The sequence below is a fragment of the Watersipora subatra genome, chromosome 1 (genome assembly GCF_963576615.1).
Source record: "Watersipora subatra chromosome 1, tzWatSuba1.1, whole genome shotgun sequence".
In the NCBI taxonomy this organism is placed as follows: Eukaryota; Metazoa; Bryozoa; class Gymnolaemata; order Cheilostomatida; family Watersiporidae; genus Watersipora; species Watersipora subatra.
In genome coordinates this window covers 22235530-22253361 of record NC_088708.1, presented here as the reverse complement: position 1 = coordinate 22253361, position 17832 = coordinate 22235530, and the positions used below count along the sequence as shown (strand labels likewise).

Genomic DNA, 17832 nt, shown 5'->3' with positions numbered 1-17832 from the left:
AGGGTTCCATATACTTCGTTTTAACAGATAAAGATTTTTAGTGCAAAATACAAAAAGCCACAACTCAAAACTAGCAAAAATGAATAATGAATGATGCAGAAATATCTACGCATAAAGAAGAGAAACTACTGGACGGTTGAATAACATATAGTGAGAGCAGATCTGAGTACACATTATTTTTTGTTCCCGCCAAGGAGTTGCTTCCTCTGCTGCTCTAGCAGACCTTCAAGATGGTCGGCCCGTTTCAGTGCCGCCTGATACTGCTGCTTGACCTGGCTCACGACCTCTTCCTTCTTAGCTATTGCCTGCTTCACCCTGTAATACATTAACACTGCAGGTGTCACAGCTGGATCACAAACTTAAGCAGCTAGATGGAATCCTTTAGAAAAGAAACCTGAAGTGTTGCTTCTTTTTCTCAATGTTTGAGACATGATCATTGCAGAAATGATATTTTTTAGACCGAGTTTTGCTGAGACATCGTTACTCAGGTGTATGAAGGAGCTGATTTGGTACTTATTACGACCTGAGAAACTCTTAATTCAAAGATACTTGATTCAACTATTTATGTGACTAGAAGTTATACTCTCTCCCGGAGAATAATGATTTCTAGAGTACCTGTTGTGAACAGCATCCATTTCCTCTTGCTTTGCTTTGTTCATCAGTTCCACCTCTTGCTTCATCCGCTCAATCTCCACCTTGTGGCGCGATTTCAGTTCAGCCATTTCCTGTTTCACTCTTTTGTTTTCTTCATCGGTGGCTATGAGTTTGTCGGCAAATTCTTGTCTGACCACATCCTGCACATGATCCCTTTCTCTATGCAGCTTTTCTGATAACTAAAATGATTCGCACAATCACAAGAGTAACACAGTCATGAACTAAACGATTATCATCCATCCAGTTCACAGTCAGAGATGAGGTCTCTTACCCTCTTCACGTCATCCACTTCTTGTTCCTTCTGTTTGTTAAGTACTTTTAACCTCTCGCGTTCTCCCTGTGCTTCCAAGAGCTCAGCTTTCATCTGATTATATTTTTCCATAGCTGAACGCTCGGATCTCTCCAGTTCCTCCAACTCCGTCTCATATTTTTCTCGAATGCGTCTAAAAGCAGAATACATTCAACAGGTGCTAAAATTACAGCAAGGTGGGAGCGAACAAAGCTGGGAAAATGATGAAGCAACATCAGTCACTACATCATAGTAGGAAAGATGGTGTTCAGCATACTTGATTCTGTTCTCAGCAGCTCTCTCGCATTCCTCACGCGACTGAACTCCATCATCCTCAAGCCTATTGATGACCAGTTCGATCTCTCTGTCTCTCTCCTGCTTAACCGACTCCTTGAGCTCCCTTTCCTTGCTCAGTAACCATGCCTCCTGCTTTTTCATATAGTTCTGCTCCCAAGCATCCCGCTCAATGGTAAGTCGCTCCTTCAACTCGGTTAGCTCAGCCTGTAGCAGAAATGTACCAATTTTGGTATGACCACTGCATAAAGATGAGTGGCTTATATGGAGACATCAAAATTGCATTTACAAAAACAAAACAGGCTGATATCTAATGAACTATTTAAAATTAAAGAGATAAAATATATCAAATGATTTAATCTAATAAGAAAAAAACTAATAAAATTTAGGTAATATCAATGACACCTGTTGCCTGTATCTATAAGAATCATCAGTGTGAGCTTAGATAAAGACTAAGATTTTAAAATAACTGCAAGGCAGGCTGCTTAAGGCTAGCAAAAAGCATGAACCTAAAAAATCTAAACAGCAACTCAGATTCAAAGTAAAATAGATCACAATAAAAACTGACGGAAATCATAAGTTAGATCTCTTAGTATCAAGTTCAAGATCAAACTTCAGCAGAGCACTATAAATTCTGAAAGTATTGGGCATAAAGGAAGATAGGACTGTAAAAGTGCTTGTTTCAACTAATTTTAGGCTAATGCATCCGATATTAGCCTAAAATTTTACATGAAGATGCACAAACTTGTTAAAACCATTCCTATCTCTGATCATGGTCAAGGCTGTACAAGTAGTTTAGTTGCCAGCATTCTATTGTCAGAGGTTATTGACTTGATGCTCAAAACTGACCTGATGCCGCCGCTCCTGCTCTTCTCGCGCCTTCTCGAATTCTTTTCTCATTGCCTCGCTGCTGCTCGAGTGGGAGTCTTCAAGCTGTCGCTGCATCTTATCCATCTCCTGTCGCTGCCTTACTGCCTGGTTGGCTAGTCTCTCCTTCTCGTCTTGTACCTCCTGGTAGAGACGCCTGCGGGATTGCTGATACGCCTCCTCTTCCGCCTGAAGCTGCTTCTCATACCTGCAGAGGGTGACATGCATTTTAGTGCCATGCAGTGGATGCAGTTGATAAATGATAGAAAGCACTTTGTGAAAGAAAACCCTCAAAATCATAGCAAATCAGCACTGAGCATATATATATCTATATATATATATATACACTGTATATCTATATATATATTATATATATATATATGCTCCCTTACTTCGGTTTGGTTGAGCACTCTGTGAGAGGTGCGTCACTATTAGCCTTTGTGCAAAGCTCATCACTTTTGTGATTTGAGCACTCTGGTGCCAGCACATTGACTTTCTTAAAGTCTGCGAGGCAACTTAGTTGTTTCGGGGCAGGAAGTCAACTCTCATTGGTAATGGGATTTGTGTCCCTTGCCTAAGCTCTGAGCTGCACTGATGAGGCTTCAATAGCCGAAACAGTACTGTCTGTAGCATGTATATATATATATATATATATATATATATAAAGCATAACTCACTGGCTAAACAAAGCAAAAATGGCCAAAAATGATCAACACGACTGAATGCTAGATGCAAAGGACACTGCGACAAATTTACCGCTGCGCTGCCAACTCTCTTTCTCTCTGACAGGCAGCTTCCTTCTCCTTTGCCAGTTGATCACGCAGTTCCTCTGTCATGTTGACGTAACGCTGACCAGCGCGTTCATCAGACTGGAGGAGTTCTGCCTCGTGTATAGTCTTCAGCTTTTTCAACTCACTCTTATGCTTTCCAATGAGTCTCTGTATTTCTGGCTCAAGTCCTTTCACAGTCAAATCCTGCAAAGTTATGTGTTGGCAGATACACATCTTTGGGAACATTTAATGAATACATTGCACTCCAAATTGAAAGCTTATTTACCATACAGTGTGTAGTTTCGTGTATGTTCTAATAAAACACTAATAATAGCAACCACGATAGCAACCACGATATGAATGAAGTCAAGTTCAAGTTTAATGTATACCTTTATCTTTTTGGTTTTTTCTTCTATCCATTTCTCTCTTTTAACTTTTTCCTGCGCAGTGATCATCTCTTTTAGCTTTGCCAGTTCTCGGTCATGTCTACAAGAATTGCAAAGTAGCATTGAACGAAAAGCCACTGGTTTAAAATCACGAATTCAAAAGATAAACAAGTCAGACCAGAGAACAGCAATCACACATTATGTACTTACGTCTCTTGCATCTGACGCAACTTTTCAGATGACTTCTTGTCCACCTGCTTCATTTCAGTAACCAGCTTTTCACATTTCTCACTAAGAGATTTTTTGTCATCTATGAGCTGATCTATAAAGCTGAGGTGTCTTTGAACGGTCTCTTCATACTCATTCTTCTGTACGTCTAGTCTTTTGCTCATCTCCTTCTCTGTCTCTTTGGCATGCCGTATTGTCAGCTCCCTCTGCTGATTCTGCAATAGCAGTACACAATCATGAGATACAGCTATTTATTGATGATATTTGATTATGCAATCCAAGCACTTGCGAAATAGTAGAACTTAGAGAAAGATGCTGATTCTGCAATAGCAATAGGCAATCACGAGGTACAGCAACTTTAAGATTATATTTTATTATAAATAGTAGAACTTAGAGAAAGATGCTGATTCTGCAATAGCAATAGGCAATCACGAGGTACAGCAACTTCAAGATTATATTTTATTATAAATAGTAAAAGTTAGACTGAGTTAAATTGCATGCATAACGATTAGGAAATAAAATTTCTTTTTAACGCTAATAAGAATAGGCCAACATTTAGCATATATGACAAACTTTTAACATACAGTCAAACATCTAGATATCAAGTCGATTCACTCTGAGATCTGCTTCATGCGTTAAAATTAGAACAGATTTTCTGATAGTCGATAGTTTAAACCAAATGAAAACCTTTATTTGTTTGATGGTTTATTTTATGTATTAGTACAAATCTTCAAACTGATGTCTAATGAAAGAATATATTGATTTGAAATGTTATGGCAGAACTTTCATCCTATCCGTAAAAATATGCCCGTTACAATGTTGTAATGATTACAGTTTAATAAGCCTGTCATACTTGCGTAGTCTCAGTAGTGACTCACTAGTAGAGAGTAGAAGTAGTCTCAGCCTGGACTCACTAGTAGAGTAGAAGTAGTCTCAGTATGGACTCACTAGTAGAGACTAGAAGAACTCTTAGTCTAGACTCACTAGTAGAGTAGAAGTAGTCTCAGTCTAGACTCACTAGTAGAGTAGAAGTAGTCTCAGTCTAGACTCGCTAGTAGAGAGTAGAAGTAGTCTCAGTCTGGACTAACTAGCAGAGAGTAGAAGTAGTCTCAGTCTAGACTCACTAGCAGAGTAGAAGTAGTCTCAGTATGGACTCACTAGTAGAGAGTAGAAGTCTCAGTCTAGACTCACTAGTAAGGAGCAGAAGTAGTCTCAGTCTAGACTCACTAGTAGAGTAGAAGTAGTCTCAGTCTGGACTAACTAGTAGAGAGTAGAAGTTGTCTCAGTCTGGACTAACTAGTAGAGAGTAGAAGTGGTCTCAGTCTGGACTGAGATACCCTATGATAGTAAACATAAATTTGCACGTAGATTTAGTTTAAAAAAGTGTCACGTGAGACTCTAAGCCTACGCAAATGAGTGTATAGGAAACAGAGGAAAAGCTGAGGTCTCCTAGATTTATCTATTGAAATCTCACGCATACCAATGCTTTCTGCAACATCTGCACTGATCTAGTCTTCTCATCAAGCTGAAGCCGCTGGGCCAAAACAGTATTAGTAACCTCACTGGCAGCGACTGATGCCTGTTCCATGTGATCTAGTTCCTCAGCTGATGGCACAAGCAGTCCAGGTAACTCTCTGCTCATGCCGACGTGCTCTATTCTTTTGACACCCTAGAGCAGGTAGTCAGTATTTTCGGTATTTATTTTACATTCATACACAGCTTCACTTCTTTCAAAATGCAGTGCTATAAGGTGCAAAGAGCCTGTGTATAGCAAAAATATAGATTGCTGTGGAATGCAGACAGCAAAATTGGACTAACATAACGGAGACACTATATACAGTCATGCTCCTTCAGACGTAACTTTCCCCAACATTCAATTGTCTGATGCGGCTCCCTGCGTAATGACTGACAATTTTGACCGAGAGAAGGCTCTTACAACAGACGACACGAGTTTCCCGTCAGAGTACTGCACTGTAATTTTTGCTTGTTATTATTACTGTTATTAATATTATACTGTAGCCTATTGTAGGTATAACCATATTTTACTCTCTCATCTATACTGTAAATAAATATTGTATTACATTATAGCCTAGGAGTATGTACGAGGGACAATATAGACTGTTTAATGTAGAGTGCCCGATTTTCAATTCCGGACTTTTTTACGGTCTGAACATGGCCCAGACTTTACTAGTCGGAACAAATGATGCTTGTCTGTAATATTATCATTACTTATGGAAATTCCAACAATGGTCCCTTATTTACACCACAATTAGCTCCTCGACCACCAAGAACTCACTTGATCAATTTCCTCAAGGCGATCACTCGTCTCCACCTCATCAAGAAAGGAAAGAATATTCTTCATTTTGGAGTCATGTGACTCCTGCGTATGTCGATGCAATGACTCTGTAGTTAGCTCCTTCTGAGGTTGTTCTTCATTTTCTGTATAGATAACCAGATAATAGTGTAAAGAATTTAAATTATATGTGATCAATAGACAGCAGTAACGACGTAACATTACAAGCTAACAGAGCCTTGCCACACACCTTGTTCCATGGCCCATGCATGAACTCGATTCTCTGGTGGTGGAGGAAGCTGCTCTTCCTCTTCAAGCAGTTTGAGAGTGCTCATTAAGTCGTCAAAAGTCGTGCCTGTCTGACTCTGACTCATTGAAACGATATCTGATTCAGCACCACGTGGAGATGCGGCCATCTGCATACCAGAGATAACGGTGTGGGCAATTTACATTCCATATAGCCTAACATCAAGCCTACACGAATGTAAGGTCTTTTGTAACGAGGTATACAAGACAATAAAACCTTGTTATTTACCTCAGCATTTACCATTGGCAAAAATCAAAGATAATTATATCAGCTCAAATATCACTTGGCCTAAAAAGGTTCGCAAAGTAGTGCTTCCGCTCTGGCACCTAGTGAGAAATCAGCTAGGAAGCCAACAGAAGAATGACCAGTCTATCTTGATAATTGCAGAATAGAATGTACTAGACACAAACAGATGGCGAAAGAAGGCAGCAAACAGTGCTGCATGGAAGTCAGGGATAAAACCTAAACCATAAGACAGTCATTATTGGAACGACTGACTGCAAGAGAGAGCGCGAGAGATTTACCTCAGCTGTCTTGCTAGAAGCAGTAACGTCTTCTGCCACCAATTTTGCCTCAGAACCTTTCCTATCGCCAGTTTTTTTCAGAGAGGTTTGCTCTCGAGGTGAGACTCTTTTGCATGCACTTAAAGGTCTCTTAGTTCGCTCAGCCACTGACTTTGTTACTAACTTTTTGGTTCCAACTTTTCCAGCAGCTTTTAGTTGTTCAATTTCTGCTTCAGCGACCTTTCTTGATTGTTCTTTTTCTTCTGCCCTCCTCCTGTTCAGCTCCTAGACACGCAACAATACCAGTTCATTTACATCACAACATGGGAACATGCCCTCCTCCTGTTCAGCTCCTAGACACGCAACAATACCAGTTCATTTACATCACAACATGGAAACATGACCTCCTCCTGTTCAGCTCCTAGACACGCAACAATACCAGTTCATTTACATCACAACATGGGAACATGCCCTCCTCCTGTTCAGCTCCTAGACACGCAACAATACCAGTTCATTTACATCACAACATGGGATACAAGGCGTAGCTATCACCGCAAGCAAGCTTAAAAGACTAACACTGATGATGAATGGGTTAGAAAAATAAATTACATGTGAGCATGTTTTTACTATGTTTGGCTACCGAAAAAAACTATAAAACGAGCATTTTTTAAAATATGTAAACAACTCACTTCTATAGCCAATAATCGGGCCTGTTTAGCCTTTTCCTCCCGTACTCGCTGCCGCCTCACAGCTTCACTATCCTGAGCAGTCGCCGCCTGCTCTTGCTTCTGCGTCAGATCTTCACGCTTTTGTGCTAAAAGTCGCTTCATGGCCGCCTCACTCGCCCGTAGTGCTTTCCGTCGCCTCACATACTTTCGAAATGCATTCTGAATGACACAAGCAGCCATGTTTACTTGTTTTATGTAATCTTCTGCTTGATTTTTCGAAATAGGCGTCTTAAAGGATGGAAGAACTTCATTGACTGGAGTTTTATTTACATTATATGTCGGATTTTGGTAAGAGTTTTGCATTGTTCGAAGATGCAGTTTGGGTGGTCTACGGGAATCAAAGTTTTGTGGAAGCATATTGTTTGTGGCATTCAAGTCTTTGTGATTTGAAGTCGATGCTCTTGCTCGAGTAGCCGCAGACCGAGTACCGCTGCTAAGCATATCTGGATCACCGACACTATTGTAGACAAGAGGGCTGGCATCTAACGAATGGACGGGGGTATCAGCAGCTTCTAACTCGTTGTTTATGAGAGCACTGGTGTAATTTTCTCTCCAGCTACCACTGACATTTCCTTGAATTCTCTCAGCAACGCTGCTAGTTGTAGATCTAGCCGTAGACTGTGGACTGTATTGCCTGCTAGACTGGAATGTGCGTGATGTCGACTCCCCATCTGTGAAGGTGCTGACACTACGAGGACTGTCAGGCAAAAACATACTGTGCCCAGTATTCTGGCTAAGGACACTATTTGTCCTTTTGCTTTGGTATGACCTTGGAGTTGACTCGGCACTGCCTGGAAATGCAGAGCTTTTCGACATCTACAAATGATACAGATGGCAGTAACTAACTTGTTCATACATAAGCTAAAAGTACAATAAGGTTTTCTCTAATATATAAGAGCATATGGAGAGATTAGCTCTAATATATAGGAACATATGGAAAGATTACCTCTAATATATAGGAACATATGGAAAGATTACCTCTAATATATAGGAACATATGGATAGATTAGCTCTAATATATAGGAGCATATGGAGAGATTAGCTCTAATATATAGGAACATATGGAGAGATTAGCTCGAATATATAGGAGCATATGGATAGATTAGCTCTAATATATAGGAGCATATGGAGAGATTAGCTCTAATATATAGAAACATATGGAAAGATTACCTCTAATATATAGGAACATATGGATAGATTAGCTCTAATATATAGGAACATATGGAGAGATTAGCTCTAATATATAGGAACATATGGAGAGATCAGCTCTAATATATATGGGAACACATGGAGAGATTACCTCTAATATATAGGAACATATGGAAAAATTACCTCTAATATATAGGAACATATGGAGAGATCAGCTCTAATATATAGGAACATATGGAGAGATTAGCTGTAATATATAGGAATATATGGATAGATTAGCTCTAATATATAGGAGCATATGGAGAGATTAGCTCTAATATATAGGAACATATGGAAAGATTACCTCTAATATATAGGAGCATATGGAGAGATTAGCTCTAATATATAGGAGCATATGGAGAGATTAGCTCTAATATATAGAAACATATGGAGAGATTAGCTCTAATATATAGAAACATATGGAGAGATTAGCTCTAATATATATAGGAACATATGGAGAGATCAGCTCTAATATATAGGAACATATGGATAGATTAGCTCTAATATATAGGAACACATGGAGAGATTAGCTCTAATATATAGAAACATATGGAGAGATTAGCTCTAATATATAGAAACATATGGAAAGATTAGCTCTAATATATGTAGGAACATATGGAAAGATCAGCTCTAATATATAGGAGCATATGGAAAGATTACCTCTAATATATAGGAGCATATGGAGAGATTAGCTCTAATATATAGGAGCATATGGAGAGATCAGCTCTAATATATAGAAACATATGGAAAGATTACCTCTAATATATAGGAACATATGGAGAGATTAGCTCTAATATATAGGAACATATGGATAGATTAGCTTTAATTTATAGGAACATATGGATAGATTAGCTCTAATATATAGGAACATATGGAGAGATTAGCTCTAATATATAGGAGCATATGGAGAGATCAGCTCTAATATATATAGGAACACATGGAGAGATTAGCTCTAATATATAGGGACATATGGAGAGATTAGCTTTAGGCCAGAAAACAGAAGGCCAGAGTTATCAGATAAGCTCATGGATATGGGACAAGATGGTCATGATTGTTTGATCATGTTCAAGTGAACCAATCTGTTATCACTGCTGTTGAGCAGAGTTTCTCATGTAGAATCACCAAATTGCGGGTCATTTGAAGCATCAGTTGTTTTTGTAATTAGCTAAAATAAAGTATACATGCATATTTGGCTATGGTTTGAAAAACAACTATGACCTCGGCAAGTTATTTGATAACGGACAAAAGAAACCCGCGTTATTGTTAGCAAAATGCTAGTCAAAGTTGCTAAATGCTTCAACAAATGCTTCTATGTACTTCCAAAGTAAGGTTCTTTTGCTAGGAGCATGTGCAGAACATCTTATTGGTACATTGATGCATTGACGTGTAGTGGAATTAGCACAAGATTTGACCTCCAACGACAAGACCAACTCCACCAACACATAGCTAGAATAAGAAGTCTACAAACTCATTAGAAGAGTGATATTATTAGAAACAGCCAATGGAAATTCATTGGAAAGTAGTCTTGCATTTGTTTCTACAATGAATTGGCTTTATTCAATAGAATAACTGAGAACTTTGACTATTATTTTTTGCACAACTATTCTACATGTAAGGTTCGAACGCTGTTAATTCATTGGTCAGCTGCCCTAAACCGAGCACAACTCTTTTTACAATTCATCAAATGACTGGTCAAAACCGCATTTGTTTTATCAGTTATGGACAAATACGCATGTACAATATAGACAGTTACAGAAAACTGATTCTTGAATGATCTAAAATTCGGCAATTCTACATAAAAGACTATGTTTAACAACAAGATGTAAACATAGTCTTTATTGAAAGATGTTAAAAAACTTTTCACCTGAGCATGAACCAACAGGACCTTCATGCCTATCAATAACGGCACACACTGGCTGTAGCGCAATCAAATACCGGCACTGCTATACCTTAATGTTGGAGGATGGCTTTTTAGGACTTCTGTTTTTATCCTTTGGCCTTGTTCCATGGGATTCAAATAATGCCAAGAAGTCATCACTAGAAAGATGGGAACATGAGCCAAACTTTTGTTTGCAGATAAGTAATACAAGCGAGTAACTGTCTATCAAGATTGAACATAGCAATAGATTGACAGTTTAAGAGATTTCGTATGAAATAAAAACAAAATCTTCTAAACTAATTAATTTGGCTTCTGGTCAACATTTAAAAACAAATTTATGGTTTGTCCAAATGTTAAACATACTGAGTTGCCCTAGGCCAAAAGCGCATAATTTAAACAGACACATTTGATCGTAAGTTGCTTGTCTATGCAGGATCTAAGTTTAAATTCAAGTCAGTGTTTATATTACAGTCAAACCTCAATATTAATCAGCATCAGAGTTCATCCATTCAATCCAAAGTTTATGCCGTACAACAAGACCTTCACATATCGATTTATATACTCTTATACATTATGTTTTTTGTAACGATAGTGATAAATATATCAGATTAATTGCGAAGAGCATTAAATTAAATGCATTGCGTAACACTTTGGCAAACTACATGTAAAATAAGTGAATTACATACAGGAAATTAAATTAATAAAGGAATAATCAATGAAAAGAGGTTTTGGTTGTCAATTCACCTTTATGGTAAAAACAGGTGAACTGACTTACAGCCTTAGAACTTCAAAAGACAGACTGCGTGGGCAAAGGTGCCGGGAGAAATACGGAGTCATCAAACTTAGACTTTGTGGAAATCAAATCAACATAACTAGCTTATATTTTTTATATTGGATATTTGTTTATACATTTAATCTTTAATTATTATTATCAGCTTCACCATTTTCACTTATTTTCACCAGTCTTTGTTTGCTACTCACTGCTTTCACTTCTTCACTTACTGTAAAACCTCTAATTAAAAGCCATGGCGCTCTATTTTTCAACCCTTCCTCCATAGTGGCGGTCAATTAGAGGTGGCGTTTAAATAGAGGCTAGTGTTGTATTTTTCAAATGGCTTATCAGAATTTTGGAAAGATAAATTAGTCCGTTTACGGGCAAAGCAGATGTTGCCTATATTTTGCACTCCCTTTTCGGTGTAGCGATATTAAACCTTTTGGATGCAAAAAAATTTGCTAATTCACCTTCAACTAGTCTTAATAAATATGCATTGAACAATTGAGAAATATTTCTACCGGTTGATATCTATTGCAGGCAATTAACCTATGCTGATCTTATAGCCTGCATTGCAACTTGTTGGAGCTTTCAAATTTTTTTATTTCATTGTAAAAAAGCATATCAACAAGTTGCACTCATTGATATGTTTGCTACAGTTTGCAGTCAAAACTAGCTTTTTATGTGCATAGAAGAGGAGTTACCAGCGTTGATCCACTGTAAGATCAGATTACTGCGATGATGCTATCAAATAATTTGCTATAAATCTGCTAATTTACAAGTTATGTAATGATAATCTATCAAATCCTACAAATATATATTCATGAACAAGTAAAATGAATGAACCATACCTATAATACATGTAGAAACTAAAATTAACGTTTTCAAAACAAAAATACTTGCATCGTTTACTCGGCCAACTGCTTTCTAATCGTTGCTTTCAATATAATAAAAATCTGGTTGTCCAATACCTTCCACAATGTCTTCTGATCTCAACTCTTCTGCTGCACTGCCGAACTAGTCAATATTAGCATCTAAACAATTTTTTGCCAGAGCAAAACTTTTAGGCGTGGCATTTAGCATAAGTTCAATGCGTAAAAGTTTTGCTCGCTAAACGCAACCTTTAGCCTAAAACTAGTCGTTAATCTACCATCATAAATGTTAACTGTCTTATATACGTACAGTACTTCTAAGTATTAAAACCGTGTTAACAAAGAATTGCTGTTAGCTTGAGACCGTTATTAATTATTTCTATGGTGTTGCTTTCAAAGTATTATCGAAAAAAAAATGAAAAGCTCTGGAGTTGGCCAACCTGAGAATTAATTGTTATTGATGTAAACGATTCATTAATAATACGAGTTTGAGGAATTGTAAGTTGAAAAATGTGTATGTTGAAGTGATTGTAAATTGATGTTGGACTGCACTATCAACATTAAATAACTATATGTGATCAATTCTGTTAATTTATAGTTTACTTTCCTGTACAACAGTAGGTAGTGTTATCAATATACATTCATATAACCAGTTAATTAGCTAATACTATTGGAGTATTAACTAATTAGTTAATACTCCAATATTTGAAACAATCCCCTTCTTACTGATTCAAACCAGTTTTTATTTTATTTGGACAAGTGCAAAAGTGATTTAATAAACAAATGAAAATATTAACAAATATTCTCCAATGTAATCTGTTGACAGATATTTGATCGATTTTAAAATATAAGTGTATGTTAGCCCATGAGCAACTTAGCCTTTGTGAAATTATTCTCGAAGGCAGTTTGGGAAATTGGCAGTTTGGCAGTTTCTTTTTACTACTATTCTGGTGGTATTAAAATGCCCATCCTAGGGTTAGTTACTATGCTCAGACAAAGATATTTTCCTGTGGCAGACAAGCTACTAAAAAAAATCAATTGCAAAATGGTAGACAGTCCTGATAAGAAAGTCAGTTTATTCATCTAATCGGTTAATGACCATTTTGCAAACTTAAACATTTTTTTCTTTTATATAACTTTTGGTAAAGTTGTGACTTGCAGCTTATTGATTTAATAATAATATTAGTGGAAGTAGTCTCAGAATATATGTAATCCTCACATAATAACGACATGCAGGTATTTATTATAGTATTAAAATGACTTTTTACTATATTTAGAACAGAAAAACCACATTATATATTATATTATTTTTCGTGCAGACAAAATAAAATAAGATAAATACTACCTAAGCTTGCTCTCAGAGTAGTACAAGCCCTGCAACATTTGCTTCAATAAAAAAGTGTTTAATGAAACTGGATTCATAATGCGTCCAAAGCGAGCTTCTCAATATGAATCAAATTTTTCAAAGTTATTTCTAAAATAATACTGGTAGTTTGAAATAGTCTCTTGTTGTCAACAGCAACAATTTTTTGTCTTCTAATATGTTGTTTTGCTCACTCTTGATGTTGAGTCAAAATACATCAAATGTACTAGACACATCTATGAATATAATGCAAGGATAGAAATAGTTCCTGGGTCATCCACTTTTTACTACTACTTGTATGCAGTACAATACATACTAATGAACCAACTGATAAAAAGAAAAAAGGAAACTTATGGTAACCTATCCTATTCTGTTGAACATCTGCTTTGCTTCTAAGATGTTTCTTTACCAAATAATTTGACAAACATTTCCTAATGATTATTAAGTGATTTGGAAGCTGAGTTGAGCGAATCAAGCGCACGATTTGATGTTGACACAAACAGGTGATTGATCTTAATCAAATCAGTTTGTAAATGATTTGAGTTCAAATAAAAAGTGATTTATATACAGCTCGGCTAACTACACTGATGGCCTGTCGTACAGTATGTTTCCATGACACTCTAAATCCTGCGGGTTTAGAGTTGTGCGCAAGTATCCCCGTGCAAATCAAGTGTTTCTATGGACATTCGCATGATGCGGATTGACTCCGGCGCCTCTTTGAAAAAAGGTAAGGAATTGTATGCTATTAGTTAATAATTAGCGACGCACGCATCCGACATAAACTCGTGAAACTCGATCGAGAAAGGACGACGGCAGTATCGAAAATGTTCAAAATTGAATAGCTGGCGCGGTAGTTTAATGCGTATCATTCGCAAGTGCTGTTTCCATTAATCGAAAGCATGATAGATTCGATAGTTTTTCAAATCGCCAAACTCGCTTAGCTTGCGGATTTATGCCGTTTTTATGATGCTGTTATTTTGCGGATTGGCTCAAATTTGCAAATCATGCGCGTCATGGAAACATAGTGATAATTACTAAAACAGCCAAATAAAATATAAAAACAAATATTGCAAGAGTGTTTAGAGTACATCCGTAGGTAAAATAGTTTTGTTGCAAAAGTACTTACCGTAAAACCTGCAATTGATAGCCATCGTTATATGAACGCCACCTCCATTTGTCCGTCACTTTGACATTCTTTGATTTCAACGAATCCATAATAGCAAGTGAACCGTAGAAAAGTGTCCACATAATCGTACTAATAATGACTCGACTACATCACGAACAATGAATTTTTTCAATGTTTCTGTTTGTCTCAAAGTCTGTTTTCCAACTCTAAAGCTTTTTGTTTTTTCGTTAAAACTTCTGAAAGCAACACCATAAAAAGAATTAAAAAGTGTATCAGGCTAATAGTAGTTCCTTGTTTAATACGGTTTTGATACATCGACGTATGTGAAAAACGGTTCATAATTACGATAGAAACTGGACTAATATTTTTAGACTATAATTAGAGTGCATGCGGCTAATAGTTGGTCGGTTTTTTCGTGGAAAGTTTTTCAAATAGCAGTGCGTAAAAGTTTTGCTTGGCTCAAAAAATTGTTTGGACGTTAATATCGACTAGTTCAGATGTGCAAAAAAAGAGTTGAGGTCAGAAGACATTGTGAAAGATATTGAACAGCCAAAAGATGTTCATTCCATTGAAAGCAACAATCAGAACGCAACCGGTCGAGCAAGCGACGCAAATATTTTTGTTTCCAAATATTATTTTCTGTTTCTGCATGTTTTATAAGTATGGTTCGTTTATGTCACATCTCCTTGAATATAATATTTGTAGCATTTGATAGATTAGTATTATATAACTTATAAAATTTGTAGATTTATAGCATATTATTTGATAGCATCCTTGCGGTTATCTTAACATGGCTTACAATGGATTGACACTCATAACTCCTTTTCTATTGCACATAAAAAGCTAGTTTGGGCTGCAAACTGTAGCAAAAATATCAATGAGCGCAATGACCTTTTATGCACCATTGTTAGATATAGTTATAAAATAAAAACCTGTTTTCAAATTTAGAATAAAATAAAAAATTGAAAGCAACAAATTACAAAGCAGGACACTGGCTATAAGATCATCACAGGTTAATTGCAAGCAATAGATATCAACTGGTATAGATATTTCTCGGCCTGCCCATGCATATTTATTTTAAGATCTTTGAAAAGCTAGAGGTAAGTTAGCAGATTTACTGCATCCAAATGAGTTAATATCACTCCGTCTGAAGGAGATCACAAAAATAGGCGCCATTCGCTTCGCCCGTAAAAGGGTGAAGTTTATCTTCCTAAAATTCGGAAGGGCTATTTAAAAAATATAGTTCTAGCCTCTATTTAAAAGCCACCTCTATTTGAACCCACCTCTATTTGACTGCTACCTCTATTTGACCGCCACCTCTATTTGACCGTCACCACAGGAGATGGGTTGAAAAATAGAGCGCCATGGCGTTCAAATAGAGGTTTTACAGTAAGTGAATCCTGGCCACTCAAACATAAGAGTAGACCTTTATTAAGAGAGCATTACCAGAAAAAATCAATTCTGCTTCTTGATCAAACTTGATTTAAGATAAGCTTGACAATATTCCTGAGCATAAAAACAGATCAAAAGGCTATTTATTACCTGACATTCACGCTCTTAGGTCGAAATGAAGGCTGGGCAGTGTGGGATGTAACATGAGGATTTAATGGTGTAGTAGAACGTCCAGAAGAACCAGGTTTTTTTCTTGGTTCGTGCGTGTAGCCATTGGTCTTCAAAATAAGTGACATAAGCTGGGTGCGTACTTTTAACAATACAAAACTGTCATATCAATGATTATTTACTATCAATCTATTCACATTAACACTTGAACAATGTGTTTTTTCACCTGTTCTATATGGTTTGTATTTGAGTTGAGACCTCTTGCAGAAACGGGCTTTTTGTTTATAGATTTTGCAGACCTAGCAGACATTATCTGTGAGCCCGATAAGCTTAGATCCAGGCCATTATTGGCTGTGCCGCCTTTTGAACCAGACATTGAGTAGATATACAGCCACCTACCTAAAGAACAGACCAATAACATTTGCAATGCATGACGTATGGTTGTATTGACTTTTGATGTAGTGCTACATTGGTGATTTCAGTTATATAATGAAGCTAAACATTTTAATGTTCGTTGCAACAAAAATACGCCAAGATATTAATAATCCAAGCACAGGTGTATTACGTTACTTACTAAAATATGCGCTTAATATTGTTCAGTTACATTGAACGCAAACAAGTAAAACTATTGCATGGCTTGAAGAGAACGGGTCCATGTATTTTTATTTCATAGCTACTAAAACTATAGATCGCATTTTCGCCGGAAATAGAAGAATAGAAGCGAAATTCCTTTGATTATCTACGTCGAGGTGGCACAACTGGACCGAATGTAGGCTAGCAAATTATATCGATGTCAACGTAAAAAATTCATAAAGTTATACATGTACGGATGTAATGAAATAATTGGAGTTATCTTATCCCAACAAATACAAAAATAAATTCCTTGTCATCTGAGTACATACGCGAGCCTACAATTTTTATACTGCTCTTTATTAAATGCATACAACATGATACTAAACCTACTTCTTTGTAGTGTACATCTTTTATAGAAGCTGTATTTAAAAATATTGGAACAATATAGTTTTTGTAGGTGTAAACGCTACGAAAAGCTGACTACGTTCAAGAAGTTATCCTTCCAATACTGCATACATTGAATATTGCATACACAACTCCTTTATCAGTAATATCTTATTACTTCAGCCAATGATTATCTCTAAGCGAAATTGGCAAATATTGTGTGAAGCAAAGGTGTACATCTACATTACCCAATTCAAACATAAGTTTTTTTTATAATGAGTTTTTCGATATTATTAAATAGTTTGAATGGTTGTGTTGTCACTTACTGTACACTTGCATAAAGAAAGACGGCGGATAACTTTTTAAAACTATAGGTTTTCTACACAGGAATTCACTAGTACCAGTTGAGCTTTATTAATTATGTTATACTCCATGCGACCTTTAAACGCTATTAAAAGCCAAGAAAGAATGCTTAAATAATTTATTCTGGCTAAAACAAAGTTTTCAAAGTGTGACTATAAAGGGTAAAACAAAGAAAGCAAAATACATATCTCAGGGCATGTCTCCGTTGATAAAACTAAGAATCAAAGATTTTTACAAAAACTTATCGATGCAAAATGGCTAAATTTGATATTCATGATGAAGTTAGCAAAAGAACAAAACCACTTACTTAGTCACTGAAACTGTGTTACAGAACATTTTCAAAATATGTTTGTCTTTGATGAACAGACCAATAAAAATTGACATACTAAAACTGAGCATGCAAATCATAAAATTGAAGAAAAGCTCAGAGAAG

The 17832-nt window shown here is 36.6% G+C and overlaps 1 protein-coding gene across 2 annotated transcripts; it reads right to left on the bottom strand.

Annotated features, from left to right (window-relative positions):
* Positions 1–119: 119 nt before the first annotated feature.
* Positions 120–16751, bottom strand: LOC137410482 (centrosomal protein of 131 kDa-like). 2 transcript variants are annotated; one of them, XM_068095900.1, is made up of 17 exons: positions 16654–16751; positions 16306–16478; positions 16062–16189; positions 10457–10544; positions 7281–8135; positions 6613–6876; positions 6032–6197; positions 5785–5927; positions 4969–5157; positions 3471–3703; positions 3264–3360; positions 2861–3078; positions 2087–2312; positions 1221–1444; positions 926–1097; positions 616–833; positions 120–315 (listed from the first exon to the last, which is right to left on the bottom strand). In XM_068095900.1, exons 2-17 carry the CDS (start codon positions 16453–16455, stop codon positions 174–176), a joined length of 3513 nt encoding a protein of 1170 aa, XP_067952001.1. In that variant the 5' UTR covers positions 16456–16478; positions 16654–16751; the 3' UTR covers positions 120–173. The 2 variants fall into 2 exon arrangements, with proteins under 2 accessions (XP_067952001.1, XP_067952002.1); XM_068095901.1 differs by lacking the exon at positions 4969–5157.
* Positions 16752–17832: the final 1081 nt, after the last annotated feature.